The sequence below is a fragment of the Rhipicephalus sanguineus genome, chromosome 11, assembly GCF_013339695.2.
Source record: "Rhipicephalus sanguineus isolate Rsan-2018 chromosome 11, BIME_Rsan_1.4, whole genome shotgun sequence".
In the NCBI taxonomy this organism is placed as follows: Eukaryota; Metazoa; Arthropoda; class Arachnida; order Ixodida; family Ixodidae; genus Rhipicephalus; species Rhipicephalus sanguineus.
Window position 1 is genome coordinate 140,030,405 of NC_051186.1, and position 27,338 is coordinate 140,057,742.

The window sequence follows — 27,338 nt, forward strand, 5'->3', positions numbered from 1 at the left end:
CGCCATGAGAAGCTCTACACGTTCGATTTGAACGGTCGTCATGATACCGTATCTATCGACCACCTTAAAGCAGCCATCGTCGAGGACCCACGGCCCCGTGGTATTCCAGATTGCGCCACACCTACTGCCTCCGTTTCCACCACTTCATCGCACTCTTCACCCCCTGCCACCGCTGCAACCAGGGAGCGTCGCTTTCTGTATCGTTCAGGCTCTCTCCTTTCAGCGGGCTCCTTCACTAGCCTATATAGGAACAGCGCCGAGCGAGCGTGCTCGGGGCTCGAAGTCCACGTTCGCACCGTGCAGCGTTTACAGTGCGGGCGCCGAGTGCGCCCTGTGAACTGGAGTTATTGCCAACGCCTCCCTGACCTTGGCCGATCGTCTCCGTTTACGCGCCAAGCACGTGCGTTGTAAACATAGCGGCCGGGCCGAAGCTACGGCAGTCGCCCGGTCGCTGCTGCCTCGTTCGCCTCGCAACGCTTTTGCTTAAATATACGAGTTCTTATTGTAGACGTGCCTTTGTTTCTCTTTACTTGTGAATACGCAATATCATCACGCAACCAACGCCCTGACGTCTACAATGTAATCAGTCACACACACCAAGGTCGTCACAGCAGAAGGTAGTAATCAGTCTGATGCCGAACTAATCTCGCATACATTTCACCAAAATACTCTGCTTGCCACATATATATAGTGGCAGTACTTGTGGCACTGTCAATATGCTAGTACGCAGCTGGTATGCAAGTTGCATACTAGCATATCATGATGATAGTATACAGCTTGTTTTTGGTTTTATTTAGGCTCACTGGATGGTCACGCGGCTAAAGTTAACTTTTCCAACGCCATTTTGGAGCAGGTTCGGAGCAGTTACTAAAAAATATTACACTTTGGAGCAGCGTGGAGCAGTATTTCTCTTTTGGAGCAGTTTCAGTAATTGGATCAGTAATTGGAGCAGCACTTCCATCACTGCGTCTCGACATATAGGCAGTTGACGCTGATAGTTTTAAGCAAACGCCCACCGGCGCGTCCAAAGTTTGTTTTCACAGACTCGCTTTCCCTTTATATTTTCGAATTCAAAGATACATTTTCTGCACAGAAGAATGGAGAGATAATGGCAGTGCCGGGAAGCCAATCCTCTTCACATAAAAAAACTGTTTTGCGTGTATCTTGCGAATGAAGTGCATTTAAATATTATTTTTAGTTGTTTCAAGAAAGGTAGAATCAAATAGGCAAATAAAAAATCGGTATTTTCGCTTTGCTTCCGGCCAAAAATTTAGGTGGGGAAAGGGTTATTAAGTCTATGATGGTGAAATTAACGACGTTGGTGTTCTCAAAGTACAATTTACCAACCTAAACCGATTCATAGTTTCACTTTAGTCTCCGTGTAATGCACCGCGTCCACACCATGGTCAGCGTCCACGCGACATCACCTGTTACCTGGCTGCAATTGAATGGAGACCTCAACACCTGTTCCGTTCGCCATCGTCAGGACGCTAGCTCTCTCCCGGGCGTCGCCTATACACTGGCCCAACCCAGGGCAGATCACTTAGCCCGCATCCAGAAAACGAAAAGCGGCAACCGATGGAGGAGCAGTTGCTGTGCGTAGCAATACAGAAGATCCTCCGCTGACGTCGACGCTGCGACGAAATCTTCAAAACACGCCGCCAGCCCAACGAAGCTATGTAAACGAAACTTCACCGCCGAAGGAAGACCTGATGAAGCCACGTAACAACAGCGGAACAAGCCGATGAAGCTGTGATCCGACACCGCGAGTTAACTGTAACGGACGACAACGAACAAGCGACCTGGGGGTCCTTATCAACCGCCATGTCACCGCTTCAGTTGACATCGAAGCCAACTAATTTGTCATGAGTGGATCCTTCGCCACCAAAATGTAGAAAGTTAGGACTGCGTGGGAAGGCCTCCAAATCCGAACGGCAGCATGACACTTAATAAGGCTGACAGGAATGCACACGGCAAGACCACGTGCACTGTTGATGACAACGTTTCTAACGTTGGTTTATGACCGGACTTACCCTGCGAGATTCGCGTCTTCAAAGAATGCTCCCGAGATGTAAATCTTTGTATGGACCTCTTAAGCCAGCATAAGATCCGAGTCATCAATGCTATCCTCAGAACGAGCGTTATCGCAACACATGACGAGAGGAGACATGCTCAAACCACTCCACCTTACTCATCATCATTTCTGTTGGCACTGAGAAATCCACAGATGCAGCAGGCGTCAACCACAATATTTACGTCAAAATAGGCATAGCCAAGTTTCATGCAAAGAAAGCGAAAATGATGCTGACTAATTTCAGCCCCGCACACCTGCAAAGGCACGCAGGTCGCCTACATGGAACAAATTGTGGAATCCAGCATATGCTTTCACCCTCACAGAATGCACCGAACCTACTCTGACAACCGAAGTTCCTGATCCCACTTTACACATCAACCGCAGTCTTCGCTCGCATAGGCAACAATAGATCAATGGCTTGCTCCGACAATACAAGGACTGCTTCTGCTCATCATCGCGAATTCGACGAAGCCCTGTAACCAAACACCGCATTATAACTGAACAATACGTCCGTCCACATCGTCAGAGCCCGTACAAACTTTTCGTACGCGAACGCGAGGCTATAAAACAATAAGTCCACGTAATGCTGCAGGACCAAATCATACAGCGCTTGAAGAGTTCGGAGGTACCTCCCGTTCAATGGGTGAAAAAGGATGGATCCCTGCGGTTCTGAGACACTGTGTGTATTTTTGCGCATGCGGATAAGGCTACCAGAGAAATGGAAGCTGTATACGTTCACAAAAAGGGCTCTAGTTGTGTAAGCGTGCCTTCTTTAGCCCTGCATGACAGAGAAATTTCGTTCTTGAATAGTTTTGTCACATGATTGTTCGTGGTTAGTCCTAATCTCTTGCATTTATCCTCTGCTTGACGTCATCGGCGTGTGGTCACGTGGTTATAGGTTGCGCTTTAAAACATGTGTTTCTGCGCTAATAAAGTTAGTTGAGAACAGCGCTGGTGTTCGTGTCCCTTCATCTCTGTCCTCGATATCGCGCTGAATCCACCCAATATGTTCAACGGAATCCAACTCGCCCAAATGTCAGTTCTTCTGCGGCAAATCTGACTCAAGCTACCCTGCGATACAGCGAGCCCCGGATAATGAAAGCGACCGGTTGATAAATAATTCTGGCACCCACACAAACGCCGCGATGCCATTACGGGTAAACATCAGAAAAGAATATAGACGAGATTACGGCCACCAACGAACGCGCCAGCATTGCCCTATCACAATAAGCATATCTATGTGATCGGCCACGCGTACTGCTATTCTCATTAGATAACAGAGATGGGCTAGTTGCAGCGCAAGAAACTACGGACTAACACAGACAAAAGAGCTTGGGTGGGGGCTAGTTGGAACATACTGTAGAAGAAATTTTTTTAGCGCTGCCAAGTTGAGGACGAAAAAACATGGACAATACAGACGAAGCGCATCTAACAACTGAATTTATTGAAACAAGAAGGTCAAAAAGGAGAGGAAGAAAAGACGTAACATACGAAGAAAGGGCACAGTAGGCAAAACACGCATGAGCCAAGCATCGGTGCTATCTATGCAGTGAAACACGTGCATAAATCTAATTCAAACTTTACGTTATTTCCTGCTTCTTGTCTGTATCACAGAAGTCACTTATGCTCCGATTACGTTTATATTTGTGTCGCTAAACATGCCACTTGTCTTTCTGTGAGTGCTATAGATGGGGAGCTAACGCATGCGCCAAACTTCCCCGACATCATACTGTAAGCTTCAATGATAGTTCTTCTGTGGCGCACAGCAAGGACAAAAACAGAAGAACTATCATTGAAGCTTACAGTATGATGTCGGGGAAGTTTGGCGCATGCGTTAGCTCCCCATCTATAGCACTCACAGAAAGACAAGTGGCATGTTTAGCGACACAAATATAAATGTAATCGGAGCATAAGTGACTTCTGTGATACAGACAAGAAGCAGGAAATAACGTAAAGTTTGAATTAGATTTATGCACGTGTTTCACTGCATAGATAGCACCGATGCTTGGCTCATGCGTGGTTTGCCTACTGTGCCCTTTCTTCGTATGTTACGTCTTTTCTTCCTCTCCTTTTTGACCTTCTTGTTTCAATAAATTCAGTTGTTAGATGCGCTTCGTCTGTGTTGTCCATGTTTTTTCGTCCTCGACTTTGCCGCGCTAAAAAAAATTTCTTCTAACACACAGACAAACAGCGCTCGTTTGTCTCTGTATGTTCATCCATGCGTTCTTATTTTACGATCACAAAGAACCAACTAGCCCAATTTACCGCCTTTGGGCTAGTGGGTGCGTATTGACTACAGACATAACTAATTAGCGCAAGAAATAACGGACAAGGTGAAGGCTACAGACAGGCTTTTGATAGGCGACAACCTAAGCACGCTGCGCAGCCGTTCGCTGCCGGCTCGTGTGGGACAGCTTTCAAGTGTGCGGCGCGGGCGCCAAGATATCTCGCTGCACGAACACTGTCACGCCAAGCGTGCATGTATGGTAAAGCAAGCGTAGCGCTGTTCTAAGCCCACTGTAAGTTTTTATTAGGTGACGGCGCAAACTGGCTGCACCACTGTCTCCTGCCGGCTTCTTGTGCCGGGCGCTAGAGCTTCGTGGAGACGCGGAGAGCGCCTCATTTGCAGGAAGCTAGTCATTGCGTTGACCCAACTACCTATTCGCCACACGTCAAATCAAATTAAATCAAATCGAGTTTATTAGGACGTGTATACAAAGAACATGGCTGATCCCTCCGTCATAGGAATCGGTATAACACGAAAGTGAAACGTGTCTTCACGGAAGTAGTGCTTATTGTGTAGTGATATATGAGAGCTTGTACAATATCTATTCGTGTTTGGCCGCTATAGCACCGTTTGACGTGGATGCACCCATGTTGACGGCATGTCTCTATCGCGACGACTAACGCCCATGATCATGATTAAACCGTTGTGGTAGCTGACGCTGTGAACATGTATTTGGACACAGCAAATCGTGAATCCGGCGTAAGGATGATATCAACAAGCTCATAATCAACATTGGTACCCGGTATGCACTTCTTCAAAGCGTCGTCAATTAAGGGGAGAAACGGCACGGTGTGCGCTTTCTAGCAATGGGTGACTGCAGGACGCCTGCGCTCATGCATACACTACCACACACTACGCTTTAAAAACACGGGAGGTAGAGGTTCGTAGCCTGAGCCGCAAACGCGTGCGTCCCGCTGTGCTCTGTCTCGCAGGCGCTAGTCTCGCTCCACCAAGGCACGACATTCGCGTCGAAATCGCGTCCTTTCTGCAACGCATATTGCAGCAGTTTTGTTAGTCGGTGCTCTCGCAATCGAAGTAGTCGGCGGCGGAGAAATCCCGTTGGTGCATGTGGAAGCTGCACTACTCCGATGAGCCGACGCACGCTAACACGAAACGAAAGGCAAAGAAAGAACGTAACCAACGTAACTGCGTCAAGGGTGCCTCGACGACGTCAGCGCGGCCAGTGTACCTGGCTGGTATCGAGACGCTGTAACCATGACCTCCGATATCGCACGCAATCTCGGAGTAAGCGCTAGTAAGTGTCGATCATGAAGCATTACTTCTTTTCACCTCTGACAGACGGCCCCGCCCCGCTCCGCGCCGCCTACCTACACCGCCAACAGAGAGCACCGTGCGAAAGAGAATGTGTGAAACATATAAGGCGCGTTCGCGCGGTATCCATGGCATCTGCCAAGTTAGCGTAGACGGTAGGGCGTCGGGCGCTTGCCGTCGCGGCCGCAAGATCGTGGGTTCGATTCCCAGCGGGGGATCTTTTTCTTGGTTTTTTCTTTCTCGCCCGTTGGCGTCCATTTTATCAACGTCATATCCGTGACGGATGTACTTGGTGGACCCCGGCATAAAACACTTTCGTGTTAAAAAAATGCGTACATAAAATTTCGACGAATAGCCTACGTGGCTAGTAGCTGGTCCAATAGAGAAAATACAGAAAAGTTAATAATAATATCTGGGGTTTAACGTCCCAAAACCACGATAGGATTATGAGAGACGCCGCAGTGGAGGGCTCCGGAAATTTCGACCACCTGGGGTTCTTTAACGTGCACCTAAATCTAAGTACACGGGCCTCAAACATTTTCGCCTCCATCGAAAATGCAGCCGCCACGGCCGGGATTCGATCCCGCGACCTTCGGGTAAAATACAGAAAAGTTAGCAACGCACATGACTGGTCATGAAAATGATTGGTTTTATACATATGCAAATTTCAGCGATGTACAATCGCACGGAAAGGTGATTACAATTCATAAGACAAGAAAAAGCGTTTGCAAGAAAGGTTGAAGTTACGCATAGTTTTTATTTCTAGAGGCACAGTGTCCCAGGTTACAGCTCCGAAGAATTCTAACAATCGTTCGCCATAGACATTGTTACAAGGAGGAACATTTACATTTAACTGACTTGTTTGCCTGGTGTTTGCACGAGGGAAGTTGAATATGGTGACGGGAAGTGGAAAGTTTGTGTAGTATTTTGTGAAGTAGGCAAGTTACCTTATAATTTCTTAGCGCCCTAAATGAGAGAATATGAAGATCATTGAATAGGATGCCAATGGGGTAATGAACGGGAGAGAATGTTATTATTCTTAAAGCACGTTTTTTTAACTCCAGTATAGGTCTTAAGTTTTGTATGTTAGGCCCCAAACCTCACACCAATAGCCGAGGAGTCAATGAAACGTCAGCACGGTCTAGAGCGGAGCGACACAAAGCACACTTGCACGGCAAACAAGCGTGTACGGTAAAAAAGCGGCCCAGGAGTTATGGCAGCCGCAGTGTGTGCCGGGCCCTGTAATAGTTTCGAATCGCTCCTTGCCGTCACCACCGTGTGCTCAGGCAGTCGTGCAAGAGAGCCGGAATAAGCGTTTTGGGAAAAAGAAAAGGCTTCATAGTGGGCACATTATGTAATATTTGCTGTGGCACTGCATTTATTTCATTGTTGGCGGCATCAACAAACGCCAGGAGATGCAAGTTTGCATCTCCTGGCGGTTAGTGCGTACTACCGTTGGTGATTATTGCATACTGCTGTTTAGTCCGCGCGTATGCCATGTTCCGGCAGGTACGTTTTCACGAGGTTTTACTGAATATTGAGCATTGCTGTACATGGTAGACGAAGAATGAAAGCGCTAAACACGGGACCAGAAGAGGACACATACACGGCGCTTTATATAACAGAACATTGAACATACATAACAGAACATACACGACATCTTTAAATAACAGAACATTGAAGCAGCAATTATTGTTTGTTATTCGGAGTTATTAAATGGTAATATATGCACTTCAGTGATGCTACCGAGGACTTCTGATATGGAGCAATTTTTGGAGCAGCAAAATTTCCGTTTTGGAGCACTTTGGAGCATCAAAATTTTCATCTTGGAGCACTTTGGAGCAGATAATTTTGCAACTGGGAGCACTCTGGAGCAGCGAATTTTACATCCTGGAGTGCACTACAGAAGCATATTGCAATAAATTCAAGCACCGGAATATTACTATGGGGCTCTTATGAAGGCTAGAAATATTTCGATTCATTGCAAATCTCATGGAAAAAATCATCTCAGGAGAACTCCATACTTCACTCGCTAATGAAAAAATAAGGGCTCATGCAGTTGAGTGTTCTGAATTAACCTCTTCGGCGATTATTTTCGACACTAGCAAATAAACAGAATACCAAATCAATAAAACTGAACTTTATGAAATAACACTAAATATATCTATGTGGTTATCAGCAGACATTGTAGACAAACGCCGTCATGTACAGCAGTGCCTCAATGCCAAAGAGCCACACTGTCCCTAATGCATTCCCCAAAGAAAACTCCAAGGCGAAAGCCAGGTTCTTTTTCTTCTCGATCGACGGGTTGATCCTCCCCCTCCTTCTCTGCAAGCTTTCTGCACCTCACCTGGTTTTGCGCTAGCTCCATGATCGGCGCACCGATTACGGAAGCAGTGTAAAGCGACGATGTCGTGATGGCGTCATCACGTGACATCACGATATATGACGCCATGATGACGTCACAAGTTTTGACGATCTATGACGTCGTGATGGCGTCATCACATTATTATTTTTGCATCAATCGATTGACGCCGCCGACGGTCAACTTCGTGTTTGATAAAGCATCTGATGCTTTCGCATTAATATTGCGTATTGAACGTTAACAACCTGGCCTTACATACCAAACTGTCCTCCACCATGTCACCTCCTTGCCATGCGCGAAACAGCTTCGCTTGTCATCCACTTCACAGAGTGAAATGGCTCAACTTTTTTTAAATGTTTATTGTGATAACAATTATATGGACGCTCTCCGCGGATTTTTGTCGTCGCCATTGCCGTAATTTTCTGTATAAAGACCAAATTAATAACATCACCACGCGCATTCTAGCCTTGGGTAAAAGCTCGCGAGCGCTGGCGACGAACGCAGCTGAAGCGGAGATTAAGCTAGCCGGCCGCCTGTCTCCGTCGCACGGACAGCGCATGAGATAACATCTTCCCGCGTGCGGGCCTGCCGTCGATTGCTCATCAAACAGAGAGGAAACGCCCCGCCCGTCTTTCGTAAGGAGCATGAAAGGACGCCAGAGGATCGGGGGGGGGGGGCGCATCGTTCGAAGGGCGCAGTCGCTTGCGCGCGCGCCATCTCGAGGCATCAGGAGACGGCTCGTAAACTCGCTGTGCTCTCAACGCTTACTTCGTGTTTAGAGAACTCAGAGCAAGAAAACGCTTCGGTTCCTGGAGCGGCCATATTCCCTTAAACCAGCGTTTTGTTGAGTTACGCGAGATCTGATCCAAAAGAGTTAGCTGCTAGAATTACTTCGTTTAACAATACAATTTGTTGGTATCGCATTCATTGCTTCGCCCTTAAGCGAAACTGAGCTTTTTTACCCGTCAGCTATTGACCCCTGAAAGCGAGGGACGGACGTATAACATGGGGTAGCCGCTTCACTGTGGGCCGTCAGCGACGGGCCCGCTACTGACAGCTGCGTATTTGCGGCTGCTACGACCAGGATATATGCTTTTATTAATGAGATGACATTTTTAAAAAGCAAGCAAAAAATTCGAATTGGAACCCTAGCACGTGAGCTCGAAAGGGCAGGGCCTTTTAGGGGTTATTCACTGCAGAGTGATTAAACTCGGACGTGCTGGTATAAGCAATTACGAAAAAGCTCTTTCTAATGAAGATCCATGGATAAAGTATATCCGAGGAAAAGTGTGAACGCGTTTCCACCGTTCGCGTGCTCTTCCATAAACGCGAAGCAAGGAAAATTCGATATTGTTCCATATATATACTGCTAGCGATCCCAGATTTCATTCCGCGATGTCCGGAAACAGAAGTGACAGACATTTTAGCAGCACACATGTAGTTATTACTGAACATTGCTTTCCTTACGTGCCGTGCGACGCTTGAAACGAGCTATCAGCAGCGTTTCTAAAACAGACGACGTCCGCCGATGAATCGCCGTCGCACTTTCTCGCTACCGAGAGGCCTAGACGTCACGAGCCTCTGCGGAGAGCGCGTTTTGCTGTCGAGCCGACTTGCAGAACAGAAGCTGCGTCGACACCGTGCTTGGCATCGTGGCTTATTCGGGACGCACGCCCGAGCGCTATTTATTCAGCGGAATAATTCTTGGTCCATGGTTGCGACTTTGGCAGCCCCAAGATCAAGCTGCACATGTTATGACGCGCCGGCCGTGCGATTGCCGGTGAATGTGATAGACGCCCCCAAACCCGAGACTTTGGCGCAGTTTGGCGCAATTTTCGTCGATATTATCAGGATGGCGCAGTAAATACAATTTGGCGCACTTTGGCGCAGTTGGCGCAGGAGTGGAATCACTGGCACTTAACTGTCCATTCATATTGTTCTTAGAATGTGAAGTTAACACTGAAGTGAAACTTAGTCTGTACAATGCTTTATTTTATTTTCTTATTTATTGCTAATCTCCCTATTGTCGGCTTGGCCCATAATATGAATATAGTCTTCCTTTGTATAAACAAGCTTTATCAAGCTCTTCTTGTGTTCATTTTCTGTGCCCGTCTGTGATTCATTACGTTTAATGGAGTTGTCATGGAATCACCATGGAATCTTTCCATTGGTAACAAGGGGGTAATGCCCCAACCTGATGTGAATGAATAAAAGCAGCCCTACCTGGCTCCCCTTTGGATGTCAAGTCCAGTGCTGTAGTCAGGTCCCACATCTGAAGGGCACAAGAACACACACTAAGTCAGTGGCATAGTGAAAGTATGCGACTCGAGTACTATTCGCATCACATCTCGCGTGTAATAAGACGCAACACTGACTGAAGTAGTTATACGTTTCACTCATCTTTTCAAGCCATGACCACATTTAGACATGGTAGAGTTGGCAAACAATTAGAACCAGCACTAATTCATCACCTAATATAATAATAATAATATCTAGGGTTTAACGTCCCAAAACCACGATATGATTATGAGGGACGCCGTAGTGGAGGGCTCCGGCAATTTCGACCACCTGGGGCTCTTTAACGTGCACCTAAATCTAAGTACACGGGCCTTAAACATTTTCGCCTCAATCGAAAATGCAGCCGCCGCGGCCGGGATTCGATCCCGCGACATTCGGGTCAGCAGTCGAGCGCCGTAACCACTAGACCACCATGGCGGGGTTCATCACTTCATCACTTAATGCTGCATTCGAATGGGCCCATTGATATCAGATGCGACCGCTTTTAAGGAGACACTAAAAAAATCACAGCATATCCACGGAGTGAATGATGATGAGTGGGCGAAGCTGCGGAGGTTCATCGGTAAACCGTGAATCTTCCGTCAATTCTGCCCAGTACATCATCACCGACGTGAGATCGGGCGCGTTTATACTAAAGGTTCGATGAGTTATGACGACTTGCAGCTCACTTTAATTTTACATGTACGCTGTGAATTTTCATTGTTTAGAAAACCATTGCTTTAGAAAACATCTGGCGTCTTTCGTTAAGCAGCTGGCGTCTTTTCATTTTGCTTTAGAAACATCTGGCGTTCTTTCGTTTTGCTTTTACAAAACATCTGGCGTCTTTCGTTGGTTTATTTCATCAGTCAACGGCGTTTTGAACAAAATTTTTATTGTTTAATGACGCACAGGAGAAATCTCACCAGGCACTACCTTGGAGGTAAACAATGGCTGCTAATGGGAATGAGAGACAGAAGAAGTCGGCTTTTAGCTAACACTTATACTTCTACTTCTACTAACGTTTCCTACTGGAACATGCCAATGGCTGGTAATGGGGAATGAGAGACAGAAGAATTCGGCTTTTAGTTAACGCGCACGCTGCGAATTTTTTATTGCTCAACAACGCACAGGAAAAATCTCCCACCGGCACCACCTTGGAGGTCAAAGCGTAAGAATGGTTACGCACTACGACTACTACTACGACTACGAGGGACGAACGGGTGCCGCCTTAAGGAGCTTCGCCCCTAAAACAAAAAGGATTTTCTCGCATCAGTAAATTACCTTTTCCCAATACTGACTCGTGCCATGCAAAGGCGCAAAAAGAAAACGCAGATGATGACGCCACTGATTTCCACTAGAGCAGACTGGATCTCAGAAGTTTGGTGCTGGGCGCGTTGGTGCATAGACGTCAGGCTCTGGAGTTTCGGAAGACGCGTGGCGTCACCTGTGTGAGCAGTATTGGGTAGTACAAAGACCGACTCCCTCGCACCGTGTGCTGTGGGACCAGCTCCAACTAGCGAGTGCGAAACAACGATTGAGCTTAATATTGCGTGTGTTGGCGCATTTAACACTCCGAAAGAAAGCTGCGAATTTCTCTCCGCTAATCGGACGCGCCACCGAACCGTCATGAAGTGCTTGCTAGATCACTCGCCAGAACGACGGCGAAAGCACCAGCAGACGAAACCACTCGGCACGCTACGAAGAAATACCGCCATCGACGCTACTGTTGCGCTGTGAATTGACACAGACGTAAAGGATTGAATAACATCGTTCCACTTTACGGATTTCCGTAGTTGTCGTACAAAGCAGAAAGGCGAGGGAGCTGGATACGAGCCGTTGCGAGCGTGTTGGGTAAGCGAAGTACCCGCGTTCTCCACAGCCGGCCGCATGAGAAAGTGTGATAATGTGGATCTGCTGTTGTTTTGCGTAGCCCTGACAAAGAACCGTGGTAACCTTGACCATGAAGCTCCGCAGAGCCTGTGAGCGCGGTGCGTGCCATTACTGCCGTGTAACACGGAGTGAGCAGCTAGAGGCAGACTGAAGACGCGTGATACGCACGACGCGACATCCTATAATATGAGTTGGCCGTCACTCCACAGCATCGCACACGTACGTTTTGAAGGCCCAGAGTTCCGGTTCTAACTAGCTAACAGGTGCGTCATACAAGTAAATCGCAAAATGTTGGTCGTGACCACCTCCAGGTTTATTTTGCTTGTGGCCTCCGCGATTGCCGTAGCTATCTCGGAAGCCACGGTTGTGCCTTTAGTTGTACGGCGCGAAAGTGGACACGCACGTGTCCCCATTTGCCGACAATACAGACGAAGACAACCATGAAGAGACCATTTGAGGATGCGCAATAACACAGTCCAATACACAGGAAGCGAGAGATCAAGGGAGAATGCCACTAAAAAGGCCAAAATCGCCGGGGCCATTCGTCCCTGATAAAGCGAGCTTTGTACCACTGATCGTAAGATACATAGCTAAGTAAATTGATCGTGTATGTACTTCATCGCTTCGTCATTACGTATATACCCGATTTTAACGCATATAGGCGCTAGAGAACGGACGTCGGAAGGCTTGCCTCGAACTCGAGGAAGTGCGATGCTCGCTTGTACTTGAGAGTTGCAGCGGGCCGGATAACTGAAACTTCTTATGCATGGTATCCGCACTTCGCTTTGATGAGCTTCCTACTTTTTTGAAGCGTGCATTGACGGAAGAAGCTTTCCAGGTCCTTGATTTTCAGGAAACCGCGCCTCGACACCAACGAAAGAAGGGGGGGTGTCTATTGTGGCCTATGCACGTTCGTTTGCGGACGGCTCTCTTTCTACTGGCCAGTTAGCGCCGGGGCTGTGATGAGGGCGCTAGTGGCGGTGTTTTTCGCAGCGCCGCCCGGGCAGAGTCTGACGTCTATAGTTTGAAAGAACGACAAACCCAGTCGTGAAGGACACGCGTCCTTCAAGAGAAGGAAATGTGTATGTGTTCGTGAAATTTCCTGCTCTTGTGTACGTTAATTTCCTTCATGTCTGGGTTGGTCGTTCTTTCAAGTGGTGGATCGCGCTTCGAGTGCGCAGGTGTGCAGCCACCGTAAGTCGCCGTTCTTTTCCCAGGAGAAGGCATGCGGCCACTGGATCGATGCCTGTTGCGTTATATATTGCACAAGCTGACCAGAAAAGACCTAGGGAAGACGTTTCACGTGAACAAACCCCGAAGTAGTATTATTATTGCTCATTTTACTGGGAAATAGCAGTGAGATATGATCGGCTGGTGGTGGGAATGTCATGCATGTTTATGAGCTCCCTTGAAGGAGCGCACTAGAATGGGAGGTTGTCTTCCTTCGCTTCCACTACTATCTGTTGAAAATCCAAATGGCTACAGTGCAGGCTTTGTGTGTCTGATGCTGAAGCGTATATCAAGATTATAAGGTAGAAAATTGGGGGAGTTGGAATGATGGCAAGCGCAAACAGAACACAGTACACGAAAAGTAAAGACGACACCGGTGCTGTGGATATCAAGGTTAGCATGCATCAACTGCAGAGACAGCCACGGTCGCACCGGAACGCTCCTTTTAGTGGCCTATTCACAGTGACAGCGTCTTGCAGCGCTCGCTTGCGGTTGGCGCAAGTGGCGGAACATGCTGACCACACAACGCGTCGACTGCTGCGCTGCAGTTTTGCGCCAAGAATATAGAAATATAGTTGTGGGACTGTGACAGGTAACACTGTTTATGTGCATTTTAATGGTAGTGCTTTTGTTGAGTATCTGTATGTCGTCTACACACAAGAGCTTAACAACGATCCCGTAGAAGCCTTTCAAGGACAATCGCGACTCTTATTATTATTAGTTAAGCCATGTGCACTTGGAGAAAGGCAGGGCGGGGCTTCCGAAACCTTCCATGTAGCAAAAAAAAAACATGCCGCCTTTATTATAATCGAATACATGCGAAACACATGGAATTGCTGAATCAAGATGTCATGAACTTGCAATGACTGCGCATATTATAAAAAAATACAATCACAGTGCAAAACCGCAGTGTCAAGCACAAATGTCTCTCGCAGAAAGGCGCACTTCGAGAAAGCCTTCAGACTGGTGCGTCCACCTGTTCGTCTAAAAAATGCATTGAGCCAAACTTTATCTCCATCTGTGGCTGCGATATGCTCTCGTCTTGGTCTAGTGGCCTCAAGCAGGTGACATCTAAGAAAAGAACTGAAAATACTTGATCACAGGACAGCTTAGCACGCAGTGAGCAGCACAGTCCCAAAGAAATGTCGTCTAACTAGGTAGCATGTTGCACACAATGAAAACTTCGGTCGCTCCATGGACAATGGTGAGTGATCAGTGTCCTTCGAGGTGGTCATCCTTTTCACAAGCATAGCTAACCAAGTCGAAAAACTTGTCCTTTTCTGACTTAGTAACTGTACTTTTCGTTATGTGCAATGAGCCGCGCAGCACACGGCAGCTTCCGGCACAAGCACGGGAACTTCCGGTGGTTTCACAAGTTCACGCTTTTAGTAGAAGCAACGCGCTGTCGAGATTCTTCGATAACTGGAACACCACCTAGGTGGACTCTTTCCCTGTGTGGACACATTCGCATATTGTGGCGCCTCAAGCAGTGCAGTAATATTAATAATATCTGGGGTTTAACGTCCCAAAACCACGATATGATTATGAGACGCCGTAGTGGAGGGCTCCGAAAATTTCGACCACCTGGAGTTCTTTAACGTGCACCTAAATCTATGTACACGGGCATCAAACATTTTTCGCCTCCATCGAAAATGCAGCCGCCGCGGCCGGGATTCGATCCGCGACCTTCAGGTCAGCAGTCGAGCGCGATAACCACTAGACCACCGTGGCGGGGCCTCAAGCAGTGCAGTGAAACAGCACACCTCCAAGAAACTCTCGCGTCTGATGCGGCAAAGGCATCGAGCCCCAAAGCCACAGATTTTGTTTTCAACCTCTCGTCCAGGAAGTGGTCGCGGCCGGAGACTAACTTATAAGTGTCGGCCTCCTTTAGCGAAGATTGCGACAGCTGTGGAGGACGGTATCGGTCATCTAGACTCCAACGTCAAGGAATCAGTAACGCTGAATGCGACTGGAATCCTGTTATTTTGGTCTAAAAAAAGACACAGCCATTCCATATCTCTGCGGAGGAGTAATAGGCCCTACGGGAAATGCGCGAGGACGCCGAAATTGCTTCTGACAATGACGTTTACCTGTAAAAGCAAGGTGTTTGCATCGGGTCATGCATCGCATCTATTTTAAGTGATTTGTTCCTCGCTGGATGTGATCAGGCTCTCTCTGAGCGGCTGGGTGATTTTGGCATTTTAAAGATCTTTAGTTGCGTAGACGAGTTCCTTGTTGTTGTTTTTTTTTGATAGATCAGTTTTTGAAACTGTGGTGAGCTCTCGCGTACGTTTTGACTGTACCAACGCTGTCGTCACGGGGATTCTTGCATCTTTTAATCAGTGCTTTAAGCCGCTCAGATTTACCACGGAATTCCCCGAACAGCTCAGCATTAGCTTTTTAGATTTGAGGCTGCACTTTCAAGATGATCACGTTTGTTGGGTCTATGAACCGAGAGCGAACAAGCCGCCCTTAAAGTACTCATCTGCGCACTCAAAGCTAATAAAAAGAAATATCGTGCTTTCTTTTTTGTCAAACGCTCCCTACAAGTCGTGCTTTCACTTGGTGGATGAAAGCCTCCGAAAACAAATTGCACGTTTGGAGGCCGCAGGCTATCCGAGGCAAGTCATTGTCTCAGTATGTCACTTGCCCCGTTAATCGGGTGGCAATCGCCTGGCAGATTGTAAGGCCTGACGTATCGGCCCCCCGAAACGCACCACGAAAGCGCGGAGAATTTAGAGTAAGTCCTTCAGTGCGCTAGCAAACGCCGGCAGTGGTCCAAAGACCGAGTCGGAGCTAAGAGTTGATAACACAATCAAAATGCATTCTCAGTTGAGACAGTACAAGCATCACATACACATGCACACTCGGCTGGTATCAATTACAACTCACAGTATAAATCTGACGTTGTCTGACACAATGGGAACAAACAAATCACACGCTACAAATGCACTCTCATGCATTACAAACTATTCAAGAACACTTAAATTCCCGAATATTCAACAACGTATCCGGTCCACAATTGTTGGACGTAACATGAATGCTTCTCTTCCTGGAAACACTCATGCAAACTTCAGCTCTGATCGTCGTGGTTCCCTTCCGTCGTCGTTCCCGAATGTTTCTCTTTCAGGAAACACTCACGTAACTTGTCACTGCTCACACGGCGTCATCACCCACTTCTTCCGGATCGACTGACCGCACAACAACATAATGTAGCGAAGCTTTGGAACTCTGAAGTGGGCCGTCCTCTCCAGCTCCTTCTAGTGGGTTGCCCTCTTCGGAGAGAAGGCAGCTCGTGCAGAGTCGGCCCCGCCATGACTGTCGCTGTCGTTCGTCTTCGCCGAGTGTCCGCCAATAAACATCTTTATAATAAATACGTCTTCTTTGGCTGACGGAACCACACTCAACATAACTTCACCATCTCCGGACCAAATGACTCCTGGCAGGTCGTAAGTGCACGCTTATATTTCCTTGCTCCAGGGTTCTAGAAGCGTCGGGAGTGTTCTTCAGCGTGCACCATAGCCAAAGCTAGGGAAAGGGCGAGATCCTTCTCGACGGTTCCAATCGCGGTGGCGTCGCTCGGCGTTGCATCATCTGTTCTTTCGAGATCGTTCCAGGCTTTGCCGGGCGTTTGATCTGGCTGTCTGCGGCTGTTTCGAGTGGGTGAGGAGGAGCGTCGGCGCGCCGGCGTCTTTTAATACTTGTTTTTTTCGTTGCGCGCGCTTGTTGAGCGAACGGCTGGCGCCGTGGTTTCCCGCTGTCATCTGAAAGCGACCGCGCGCGCGCCTTATTGACGCGCTTGTTTGCGACACAGTCGCTGAGGGCCTGCATCGAAAAAGGAAGTCTGTCTCACGTCTGAGTGAAGAGCAGAGATCGGAACTTGAAAAAACCGCAAAACAAAATCGAGCCAAAGAAAAGGTGGCTGTAATCCCGTACCTTCACAAAATTTATCGTAATTTAAAGAAGGTCGGACAGCGTTCTGGAGTAAAGGTCGTGTTTTTAGCACCAAATAAGCTTTCGAGTTTGTGTAAGTTGAGCTGTACGACAAGGAAGCGGAAAGCTGTTTGCTGCATCAGACACAAAAGCGCTTACGTCTCTTGCACAAGAGACGTTGTTTACAAAATTTCTCTTTAATGTGGAATGCATTACGTAGGCCAGAGTGGCAGATGTCCCAACGTTCGCCTGCTTGAGCATAACAAAATCGGGAACACTGCCATAACGGACACGTTGCCGCCCATTGTAAGAAGTGTGAAACGAAGCCACAGTGCGTTCCACTGTTCAGTCAGACAGGTGTTCTGTATCGACAGTGTGACAAAACGACTAGAGAAGTCGTAGAGGCGTCAGAGACAGCTAGGGCAGGTAACAGATGTGTCAGCATTCCGTCTGTCCTTTTATTTGTGAAAGAGCATGAATTTTTGGCGTAGACACGTGTCCTTTGCCTTCTTTCTTTTCTTTATTGCGGCTTCAAAGGGTGCTTATATATGATTTGTTTCTGCAATAAAACAACCTCAGTTTACAGTGAGCGCTTCTCCTGGTCTTTTTCTTGTCCCGTGTTCTTTATTGCGCTATGGTTTCTGAAGAGCGAAATTGTCACCTTGCCCGCTGGCAAAAACAATACCACTGCCGTCCTTAACCAACAAGACTACGACCGCAAGGTGCAAGACCACCTTGATAGTGGCACCTACAGCAAACTAAAGGACCGTGCGGCACAGATACAAAGAGACCTCAACAAGCTCATAGAACACGTGTTCATAAAACACCCGAAGCCAGAGCCCTGCACCTTGGTTTGATGTGCAGCAGTGGTAGTGCGCCTGGCTTCTACGGGCTTTTCAAGACCCATAAGCCCAGTGTCCCCTTGAAACCCAATGTGGATTTCACATCTCCACCTCGAGGCCTTTCGTGGGAAACACGCCGAGTCAAGTGGAGAACAGCAGCCATTTTGTTGAACTCCTTTCCCCGATATCTGTCTGCGAAGATGAGCGCCTCGTGCCCTTCGACGTGGTTTCCCGTTTCTCAAGCGTATCCGCCCAACTAGCGCCGGAGTATCAGGAGAACTTCAATAAAGCCAGAGCATCGATGAGCTAAGCCGCCTGCTGAACTTTTATCTCAGCAGCAGGTACTTCTTCGTCAACAGAGAATACCACAAGCAGTTAACCGGTACAGCGATGGGGCGTCAGTGTCTGTAACGACAGCAAAGCACGTGACAGAAGCGGTAGAGAAAGAACACTGGAGTCGGTTGGCATCCAATCTGAAGATAGTTTTGCGGTAAGTCAACGACTGTTTCTGCATCCTACAAACTTGTGCCGTAGAGGCATTTACTGCCCCTTTGAACTCTATTGAGCCGGCCATACAATGCACCATGGAATAGAAAAAAGGCTGCGTACCGTTTCTCGATGTACTAATGACAAAGATAGATGGTTTGCTCCAGTTCTCGGTGTACGGTGTACTGAAAGACAACACAGACCAGTCCCTATCTTGACGCTAGCTCTAACCACCCCTTCCACTAGAAAGATGCAGTGGTATCATCACTATTGACCCATGCCTAAAAGGTTTGATCCTCGACGAATAAGAGAAAGAATGAGGAACGGAAAATCAGAGGCGACCTTCTAAAGAACGGCTACTCAAAAACTTTCTCTGAAAAGGTCAAGCGACGCTAACCTGACTCCGCCGACCCTTTTCAGAGGACACTTACCCAGCACTGCCCAAGCGCGTACGGGTTCCCTACGTTCAAGGTACCAGCGAAGTGCTCGCACACGTACTGTCGGAGCAGGGTTTTAAAGTGGCACATAAGTAATTCTCCATGCTCGACCGCTTCATTCCGATCTTCAATCACAGGCCACCCAAAGAGAAAGCACAAGGGCTGGTTTACTCCATTTCATGTGCGGATTGCGGCGCTTCATACGTGGGGTAAAGGAGGACCTTCCCCGAGAGGCTCCGATAACCAAGAACTACGTCTGCAAGTTCGACCGACAGAGGAGTGCACTCGCTGTGCACAGCGAGATCAATGACCACTGCATTGCTTTCGACAACTCCCGCTTCATCGACTTAGAGGCCAACCAACATAAGCGCCCTTTTGTGGGATCGTGGCAAAACCAGGCGACACCAGGTAACATCAACCAGTCTGCAGGTTCGCTGCCTCAGCGTCTACTGCAATGGACTTCAAGACATCATTGTGATCAGGCGTGACCACAAGGCCTGAAGAAAAGAAGCCTATATAAACACTGCTTCCTCGTTCCCCCCAACACCCCTGAAGAACGTTCCGAGTGGGAACCGAAACATCAGGTGTTTTCGTTTTTGTAAAGTAAAAATGTTTATATGTTTAATCAGTACTTTGGTTGCTGTTATTCAGTAGTTCGGTTATAATTTAAAGCTGAACATTCTGTCGAATGTCCAGCTTTAAATTTAGGTCAGTGGCTGACGCCAGTTTCAAGTACCAGCACGAACTTGCTGTGGAGCGTGTGTTGGGGGCTAGTTGGTAAGACATATCATGAAAACTTAAAACTGCCTTAAGACAAGACATCAGAGTAGAAGCAGACAACACGAACGCAGTCCTGTCTGTTTCTAGGGGAAAGCGAAAGAATAAGCGAAAGAATGAGGAACTGCGTTCGTCCTGTCTGCTTCTACTCTGGTGTCTCGTCCTAAGCGCAATTTAAGTTTTCGTAATAGAACTTGCTGTGACATCACAAATTTTCGACAGCGTGTAAAAGGGCCTGTGTAGCGTGTAAAAGGGACAGCGTGTAAAAGCGTGTAAAGCTCTTAATTTGTAAAAATAAGGTGACTTAAAAGCGCTCGGAAGGGAGCTCGTTGGTAAGGATCCACAAAAAAACAAACAGCGCTACTTCATACATGGACAACGGCGCAACACACGAGGACAGGCGCTGACTAAAAAGAAAGCCTTTATTGCGCGTGCACAAATGAAAAAGGAGGGGGCGGGAGGAGTGAAAAGAAAGATAGTTGCAATAGCGCGTGGTTTAGATGATAAAACGACAAATGCTTACATCATTAGGATTGCTGGTGGAAGCTGAATTCCTCGTCAGGAAGGATGAGTGCTGGGGCACTTCGAGCATATTGCATCATTGTAAGGCTCGAAAATTTCCTGATCACGATTGTCTTTGTATTTACGCACAACACTGCTTTCGTGGAGCAGAGGTGAGCACCCGCACGTGGCACAGTGCATCACCCGATTACTGCCATGCTTGCTTCTCACGCCGTTCACGCGTTCCCGCAGGTGGTCCCCCTGCTCCTCTCTTTTTATGCGCTATATATCCGTGCACGCACACTAAAACCTTTGTTGGCAGTCAGTGCCCGTCCTCGCGTGTTGTCCCCTGGTTTGTGTGTCAAGTAGTGCTGTTTTTTAAGACTAAGAGAAATAAATTACAGTGTCCTCCGAGGGAGACAGACACCTAATGTACCACCTTTCTAAAATTTTGTAGAATGACTCTGGCCAAAATGCAAAAACACATTGAAATACGTGACATCGCGCTGACGTTCATGTGCAGATTTCGGAGTGAAATTTGAAGAAATTTTGACCTTCACTTGCTTTTCTATCATTACAGCTACGATGGTGAAATTAACGACAGCAGAGTTTTCAAAGAATAATTTATCAGTTTTGATTCACTGTTTCCCTTCAGTAGGCCTTTGACACCACTACAGCAATAAGCTGAAGAGTCCTTCAAGTTTTCCCACTACAAATTTTTAAGGTAGGCTACTCAGGTGCTTCGAGTACAGTTCGTAAACTGTCTGAATAGTCTTGTATCACATCATGATGAAGATGGTAAGTAGTGTCATCGGTCAAGGTCCACATATGGTAAAAGAGCATCATCCGTCTGGTGATGGTCTGTCATTGAAACAGAAAAATGGATGAAAATGGTAGGTGTAATGTGACAGTGCAAAGACCTAAATTTACAAGAAAAGAAAATCTTGGGAAAAAAGAAAGTTGTTCTCATGGCATAAAAAAGACAAATGTAATTATACTTCAAACATACCAAATCAAATTGATAGAGTTGGTATCAAATAGTAGTCTCAAAAACGCAGCCCAAGGCTTCACACGGAATAAAGTTTTGTGACTGTTAAATACTGCCCGCATTATTTTCTCGCAATTACTTAATACTTTGCTAAATAGTACCCGCAATTATAAGGGCTTTGTTCGGGTGAGCTAAAGAGACGGGACTGGTCTAAAGCATTTTTAGCAGCTGGCTCGCCAGGTTCTTAAGCTGGGGCGAAGTCCCGCGTCGTAACCGTAAAACCTTATTTCCAGAGGTGACCGCTACAGGTGCAGCTCGCGCGAAAGAGAAGTCTTTTACCTCTTTTTTTTTTCGAGCACGTTGATAATGATAGTAACGCAGATAATGCCATATATAACACAGCCAACAGTAGCATGTGGCGCTCCCTCCACTCCGGCGAGTACTCTTGTTTGATAGGAGTCCGCTAGAGGGCCATAACGGCGCGGTTCCTCTCTCTTTCGACAGTCGTCAGTCAGTGCGCTTCGATACTAATAACATGAACGAAGTAGACAAGGCGGCGGAGCGGACGCCGCAAGGCAGCAGCAGCCCGGGCTCGCCGCCAAGACCCTGCACTGGCTCGCATTCACTCGCTTTCAACCTGCAGTGAGAGCTCGCGAGGCCGCAGAGAGATGCCAGTATCGTGCGGACCCCGAGATACAAGCCCGCGAAGCCGAAGCAGCGTGGAAGCGGCGGCAAGAGAACCTCGAAGAGGTACGGGCGCGGGATGCAGCGGCCAAGCGCCGAAAGCGGTCGCTACCTGAAGTTGGCGGCGCCGACCACATGTTCGACCACAGCTGCAAGCTCTGCGACCACTTGTGTTTCGACAACCCGACCACAATCGCTACTATAACGTGTCACGTCCTTATATGACAGTACAGGAATTGTACGGAGCATTCACGGTTTACCCGATTATTCTCCGAGCCAGCTCCTCAATCATCATTCTCTTCGTGGATATGGCGTGATTTTTTTTCATGAGGCACCCCACGCCGTCGCAATGAGTTGAAACATCATCGTGAAATGAAAACTCTATATTTCAGAATCGGCGTTAAGGTTTTAGTCATTGCGGAAATGACCCATATTGCCATGCCCTAGTGGTGGCGGAAGAAGTGAGCGAAGAAGTTAGTGGCTGTTGTGGCCGAAAGTAAACAGCCGTTCGCTTCGACTTTCCTCTTTGTCGTTTCCTCTCGCGACAGAATGGTGGAGGTGCGGGGTTCTCCGACGTCCTATGCCTATGTGCCGTCGAATATTCCAGCGTTATCGCTGGCTGTCGCGCAAATTCTAGAATACGCTCGAGTGTGCGCGTCTTTCGCACAATCTTAACAAAACGATCTACAATGATTGCGAAGCTTTTCGAACAAAGAGGCGCGGTTCGCGCTGACCGTTGCTGACAGTCTTTGTGGGCGAAAACCGAATACAGGAAAAGTGATAAGAAAGGCACGTGGCAATGCCCCTCTCTGAAAAAGCATCGTCTCGATGCTTAAAACAGAACACGGGGGGTGGGAATACATGCAACAATAAATAACAAGAATAAAGCAAGAAAGTACAAAAATTTGCAGTGGCTTAGCTCGGCTATGCCAGGATATACGTAGCGTTAGCAAAGGTTCAGCTGATTATTCTGAGCTTTCCAGATTTCCGCAGCACGTTTAGCTTTCCGCAGCACGTTTAGCGTTCCTCTGTTCTTTCTTCTTACGCTGAAGCGCTAATTGCCAGGCGACTACTTCGGGATCCGATCACATAAGCTTCTCGGCTCTTCTGCGCCCTTGAGCAGCATTTGCGCTCTCCTTCTCCATGGCGTTATCCACCTGCAAACGCCAGTCAGAGGCGCTATCAAGCGGCACCAGCGCACTGTCAGACGGTGACTACACAGCGAAGGCGAATACACCATCTCCCGCTAAAGGGGACCATGAGCAGATGCGAAGCCGGAGCACTCGCACGATCGCGTTCCGTTGGCGTTCGTTCGGCATGCTACCGAGCTCACGTCGTGGAACGCGAAGAGCGACGCTACGCGCGTCGTATCTTCCTCTAGCCTAGCCGTTCGCACAGGGCGAGCGGGGAACGCGGTCGACAGGCGGGCGAGAGGGGGCAGCGTAGGAGAGGAGAGAGAAGGGGAGGGGACGCGCATGCACTCGAGCTCATCGCGGCGTTGCACAGGAGAGAATTTCGGCATGTCTAGCCCGCGTGTCAGAGGAAGAGTGGAAAGGGGGAGGGGAGAGGGGAAGTGGTGAGGGTAATGGGAGGGGGGAGGGAAGTGGAGAGGGGAGGGAGAGAGGGTGAGCGGTGAGGGGAAATGGGAGAGGATAGATGACAGGGGGAATGGTGAGGGGGAGTGGAGAGGAGGTGTGTGGAGAGGGTATGCGCATGCGCAGTAAGGGTGGTCACGCCGCACACCACCACCGGATTGAGCTCCGCCTTAAGATACTTCGCATCTAATAGCTGCGCGCGCCATGGCTACGACGTCACCCCTCTCGAATGCGCAGAGCAGCAGCGGCGAATCGCGCGCGCATGCGCAGCACGGCTCATGATGACCCCCGCGAAACCTGCTCTGGCTAGGCATGTGTAGCTAACGCTACAAAAACAATAAGCAACAGTACAGTCCTCAGATTCACTAACGCGTGTAATATGACTTGAGGCGCACGACATGGACGACTTCAGGTCGCGCACGGCGCCGCTGAGAGTTCGTAATGCCGTCCGGGACAACCTCGTATTCGAGTGCGCCGAGGCGTCGAAGTACCCTGTACGGTCCGAAGTATCGTCGAAGAATCTTCTCACTTAGTCCTCGTCGGCGTATTGGCGTCCACACCCATACACGGTCACCGGGTTGGTATTCCATGTGGCGTCGTCGAAGGTTGTAGCGGCAGCTGTCAGTCGTCTGCTGGTTCTTGATCCGTAGGCGGGCGAGCTCTCGTGCTTCTTCGGCGCGCTGTAGGTAGGCGGTCACGTCGATGTTTTTCTCGTCGGTCACGTTTGGTAACATGGCGTCGAGCGTCGGCTCCGTCTGTAGACCAACTTGTGTGGCGTCATCTGTGTCGTTTCTTGTACGGCCGTGTTGTACGCGAATGTCACGTACGGGAGGATGGCGTCCCATGTCTTGTGTTCGACGTCGACGTACATGGCCAGCATGTCGGCGATGGTCTTATTTAGACGCTCGGTGAGGCCATTGGTCTGCGGGTGGTAGGCGGTGGCGCGGCGGTGGCTCGTCTCGCTGTATTTGAAGATCGCCTGAGTTAGGTCCGCAGTAAAGGCGGTACCTCTGTCTGTGATGAGGACCTCTGGGGCGCCATGACGCAAGACGATGTGCTCCACGAAGAACTTGGCTACCTCGGCGGCACTGCCTATGGGCAAGGCCTTTGTCTCGGCGTAGCGGGTGAGGTAGTCAGTTGCCATGACGATCCACTTGTTTCCGGTATTGGACGTCGGGAACGGCACCAGTAAGTCCATCCCGATTTGCTGGAACGGCCGTCGAGGTTGCTCGATAGGCTGCAGAAGTCCGGCTGGCCTAGTGGGCGGTGTCTTGCGTCGCTGACAGTCCCGGCAGCTCTTTACGGAACGGGTGACGTCGGCGGAAAGGCGCGGCTAGTAGTATTTTCCTGTATTCTTGCTAGCGTGCGAGAAACACTCAGGTGTCCAGACTTCGGGTCGTCGTGCAGAGCCTGGAGGACCTTGAGGGGTTCCGCTCTATGCACGGCTGGTGCAGAAGCCTAGCTCCGGTCCCAGCCGCAAATAGTCGTACCGTGTCAGCGTCCCCTTCCCGTAGCGCGCGTCATCGCAGCTACGACGGGTTCGGGCGAACAAGGCAACAGGCTAGCACAACAAACAACACTTTATTGCTACGCTGGCAATAACGCGTAAATGTCGCGTAGAGGGATAGTCCGCACTCGTAGAAAACAAAGGGTAACGCTTACACCTTCGGTCGATGTCCGGCTGGTGGGTCTCGGGGCGGTGAGGTGTTACCTCGCAGGTCAGGAGGGCACGAGAGACCGTCTGCCAGTCTGCTCGGTTGTTTTATTCACCTCCCGTGTCCCTCCCCACCGCGAGGATTGTTTCCCTCGCAGGGCGAGTTCCCTTTCCCGCGAGGCGGGATGCGAGGATTGGCGCGAGGAGTGGCGGGAAAGAAGGGGTTGTCCGGAAAGGGCGACGGTGCTCCCCTCCTAGTGGTCCCTTGGATCCCGCCGTCAGTTCGCGATCGCGCCTGCCTTAAGGAAAGGAAATGGGCGCGCGTGCTCTCCCACAACCTCTGGCCGCACTGTTGAGGGTACCACGAGAAGGCAATCGGCTCGAAGCGGTGAGAAGTTCTTCTCACCGCTTCTCACCGGACGGTGGTCCTGCCCTCGAGGTATTACACAAGGCCCCTGAGTTCTGGGTCCGCTCGCTGTCGTTCGGCGAAGTCGTCGGCACTTATGGTTCCCAAGAAGCAGTCATCCTCCTGGTCGTCCTGCAGCGGTGGGTCGACGGGGGCGCGCGACAGGCAGTTAGCGTCGGAGTGTTTTCTTCCGGACTTGTAAACGACGGTAATGCCGAATTCTTGAAGTCGTAGGCTCCACCGTGCGAGCCGACCTGAAGGGTCCTTAGAGTTAGCTAGCCAACACAATGCATGGTGGTCGCTCACAACTTTGAAGGGCCTGCCGTAGAGGTAGGGGCGAAACTTGGATGTAGCCCAGATGGTCGCTAGGCACTCCTTTTCTGTTGTGGAATAGTTCGTTTCTGCCTTTGATAGCGACAGGCTAGCATAACTGATTACCCTTTCCTGCCCGTCAGTCTTCTGCACAAGGAAGGCGCCGAGTCCTCCGTTGCTTGTGTCGGTGTGGATTTCCGTATCGGCGTATTCATTGAAATGCGCTAGTATCGGAGGCATCTGAAGGCGTCGTTTCAGTTCTTCAAATGTTTCGATTTGCGCCGTTTCCCACTTGAATGGCACGTCGGTCTTCGTGAGGTGAGTTAGCGGCTCGGCGATTCGTGGAAATTTCTTGACGAAGCGCCTGCAATAGGCGCACAAGCCGAGAAAACGGCGCACGCCTTTCGTGTCGGTGGGTGGCGGGAAGGCAGCGATGGCAGCTGTTTTCCGCGGGTCTGGGCGAACACCACCCTTGCTTATCACGTGACACAGAAACAATAGCTTCTCGTATGCAAAGCGGCACTTTTCAGGCTTCAAGGTGAGACCAGAGGTCTTGATTGCTTGTATTTCAGCGTCAAGGCGCTGGAAGTATTCGTCGAAGCTTGTGGGAAACACAGTGACTTCGTCCAAGTACACAAGGCAAGTCTGCCACTTTAATCCAGCCAGCACGGTGTCCATAACGAGCTGGAACGTCGCAGGTGCCGAGCAAAGACCGAAGGGCATGACCTTGAACTCGAACAGGCCGTCTGGTGTTATAAAGGCCGTCTTTTCTCGGTCTCTCTCGTGGACTTCGATTTGCCAGTAGCCGGTCTTGAGATCCATCGACGAAAAGTACTTCGCGTTGTGGAGTCGATCCAGGGCGTCGTCTATCCGTGGAAGAGGGTACACGTCCTTCTTCGTGATTTTGTTCAGGCGACGATAATCGACGCAGAAACGTAGGGTTCCATCCTTCTTCCTCACTAACACTACGGGAGACGCCCACGGACTCTTGGACGGCTGGATGATGTCGTCGCGCAGCATTTCCTCGAATTGTTGCTTAACGGCGTCCCTTTCTCGCGTCGAAACCCGGTAGGGACTCTGACGGAGTGGTCGAGCATTTTCTTCCGTTATGATACGGTGTTTAGCAAGGGGCGTTTGCCGGACGCGTGATGACGACGAGAAACAGTCCTTGTATTTCTTCAGAAGGCATCGGTGTTGTTGGTGTTGGCGGGCGTGAAGGGTTGGGTTTACGTCAAAGGATGGCTCAGGCATTGCGGTTGTCGTCGTAGCTTCGTCAGAATCTGAAAAGGCAAACGCATCGCTGACAGCCAAGATTTCTTCGATGTACG

At 49.1% G+C, this 27,338-nt stretch overlaps 1 protein-coding gene across 5 annotated transcripts in view; it reads right to left on the reverse strand.

The window, feature by feature from the left end:
• The window catches only part of LOC119374811 (SH3KBP1-binding protein 1), a 739,328-nt gene that overhangs the window by 31,257 nt on the left and 680,733 nt on the right, over window positions 1-27,338 (reverse strand). For 4 of the 5 annotated variants that reach the window (XM_049411036.1, XM_037645000.2, XM_049411037.1 and 1 more), the window contains one exon: window positions 10,222-10,270. In XM_049411036.1, coding sequence (XP_049266993.1) covers window positions 10,222-10,270 — 49 coding nt within the window. Of the gene's footprint in view, window positions 1-10,221; window positions 10,271-21,085; window positions 21,233-27,338 lie in introns of those variants that run through there. The other variant, XM_037645003.2, reaches the window with a different exon arrangement.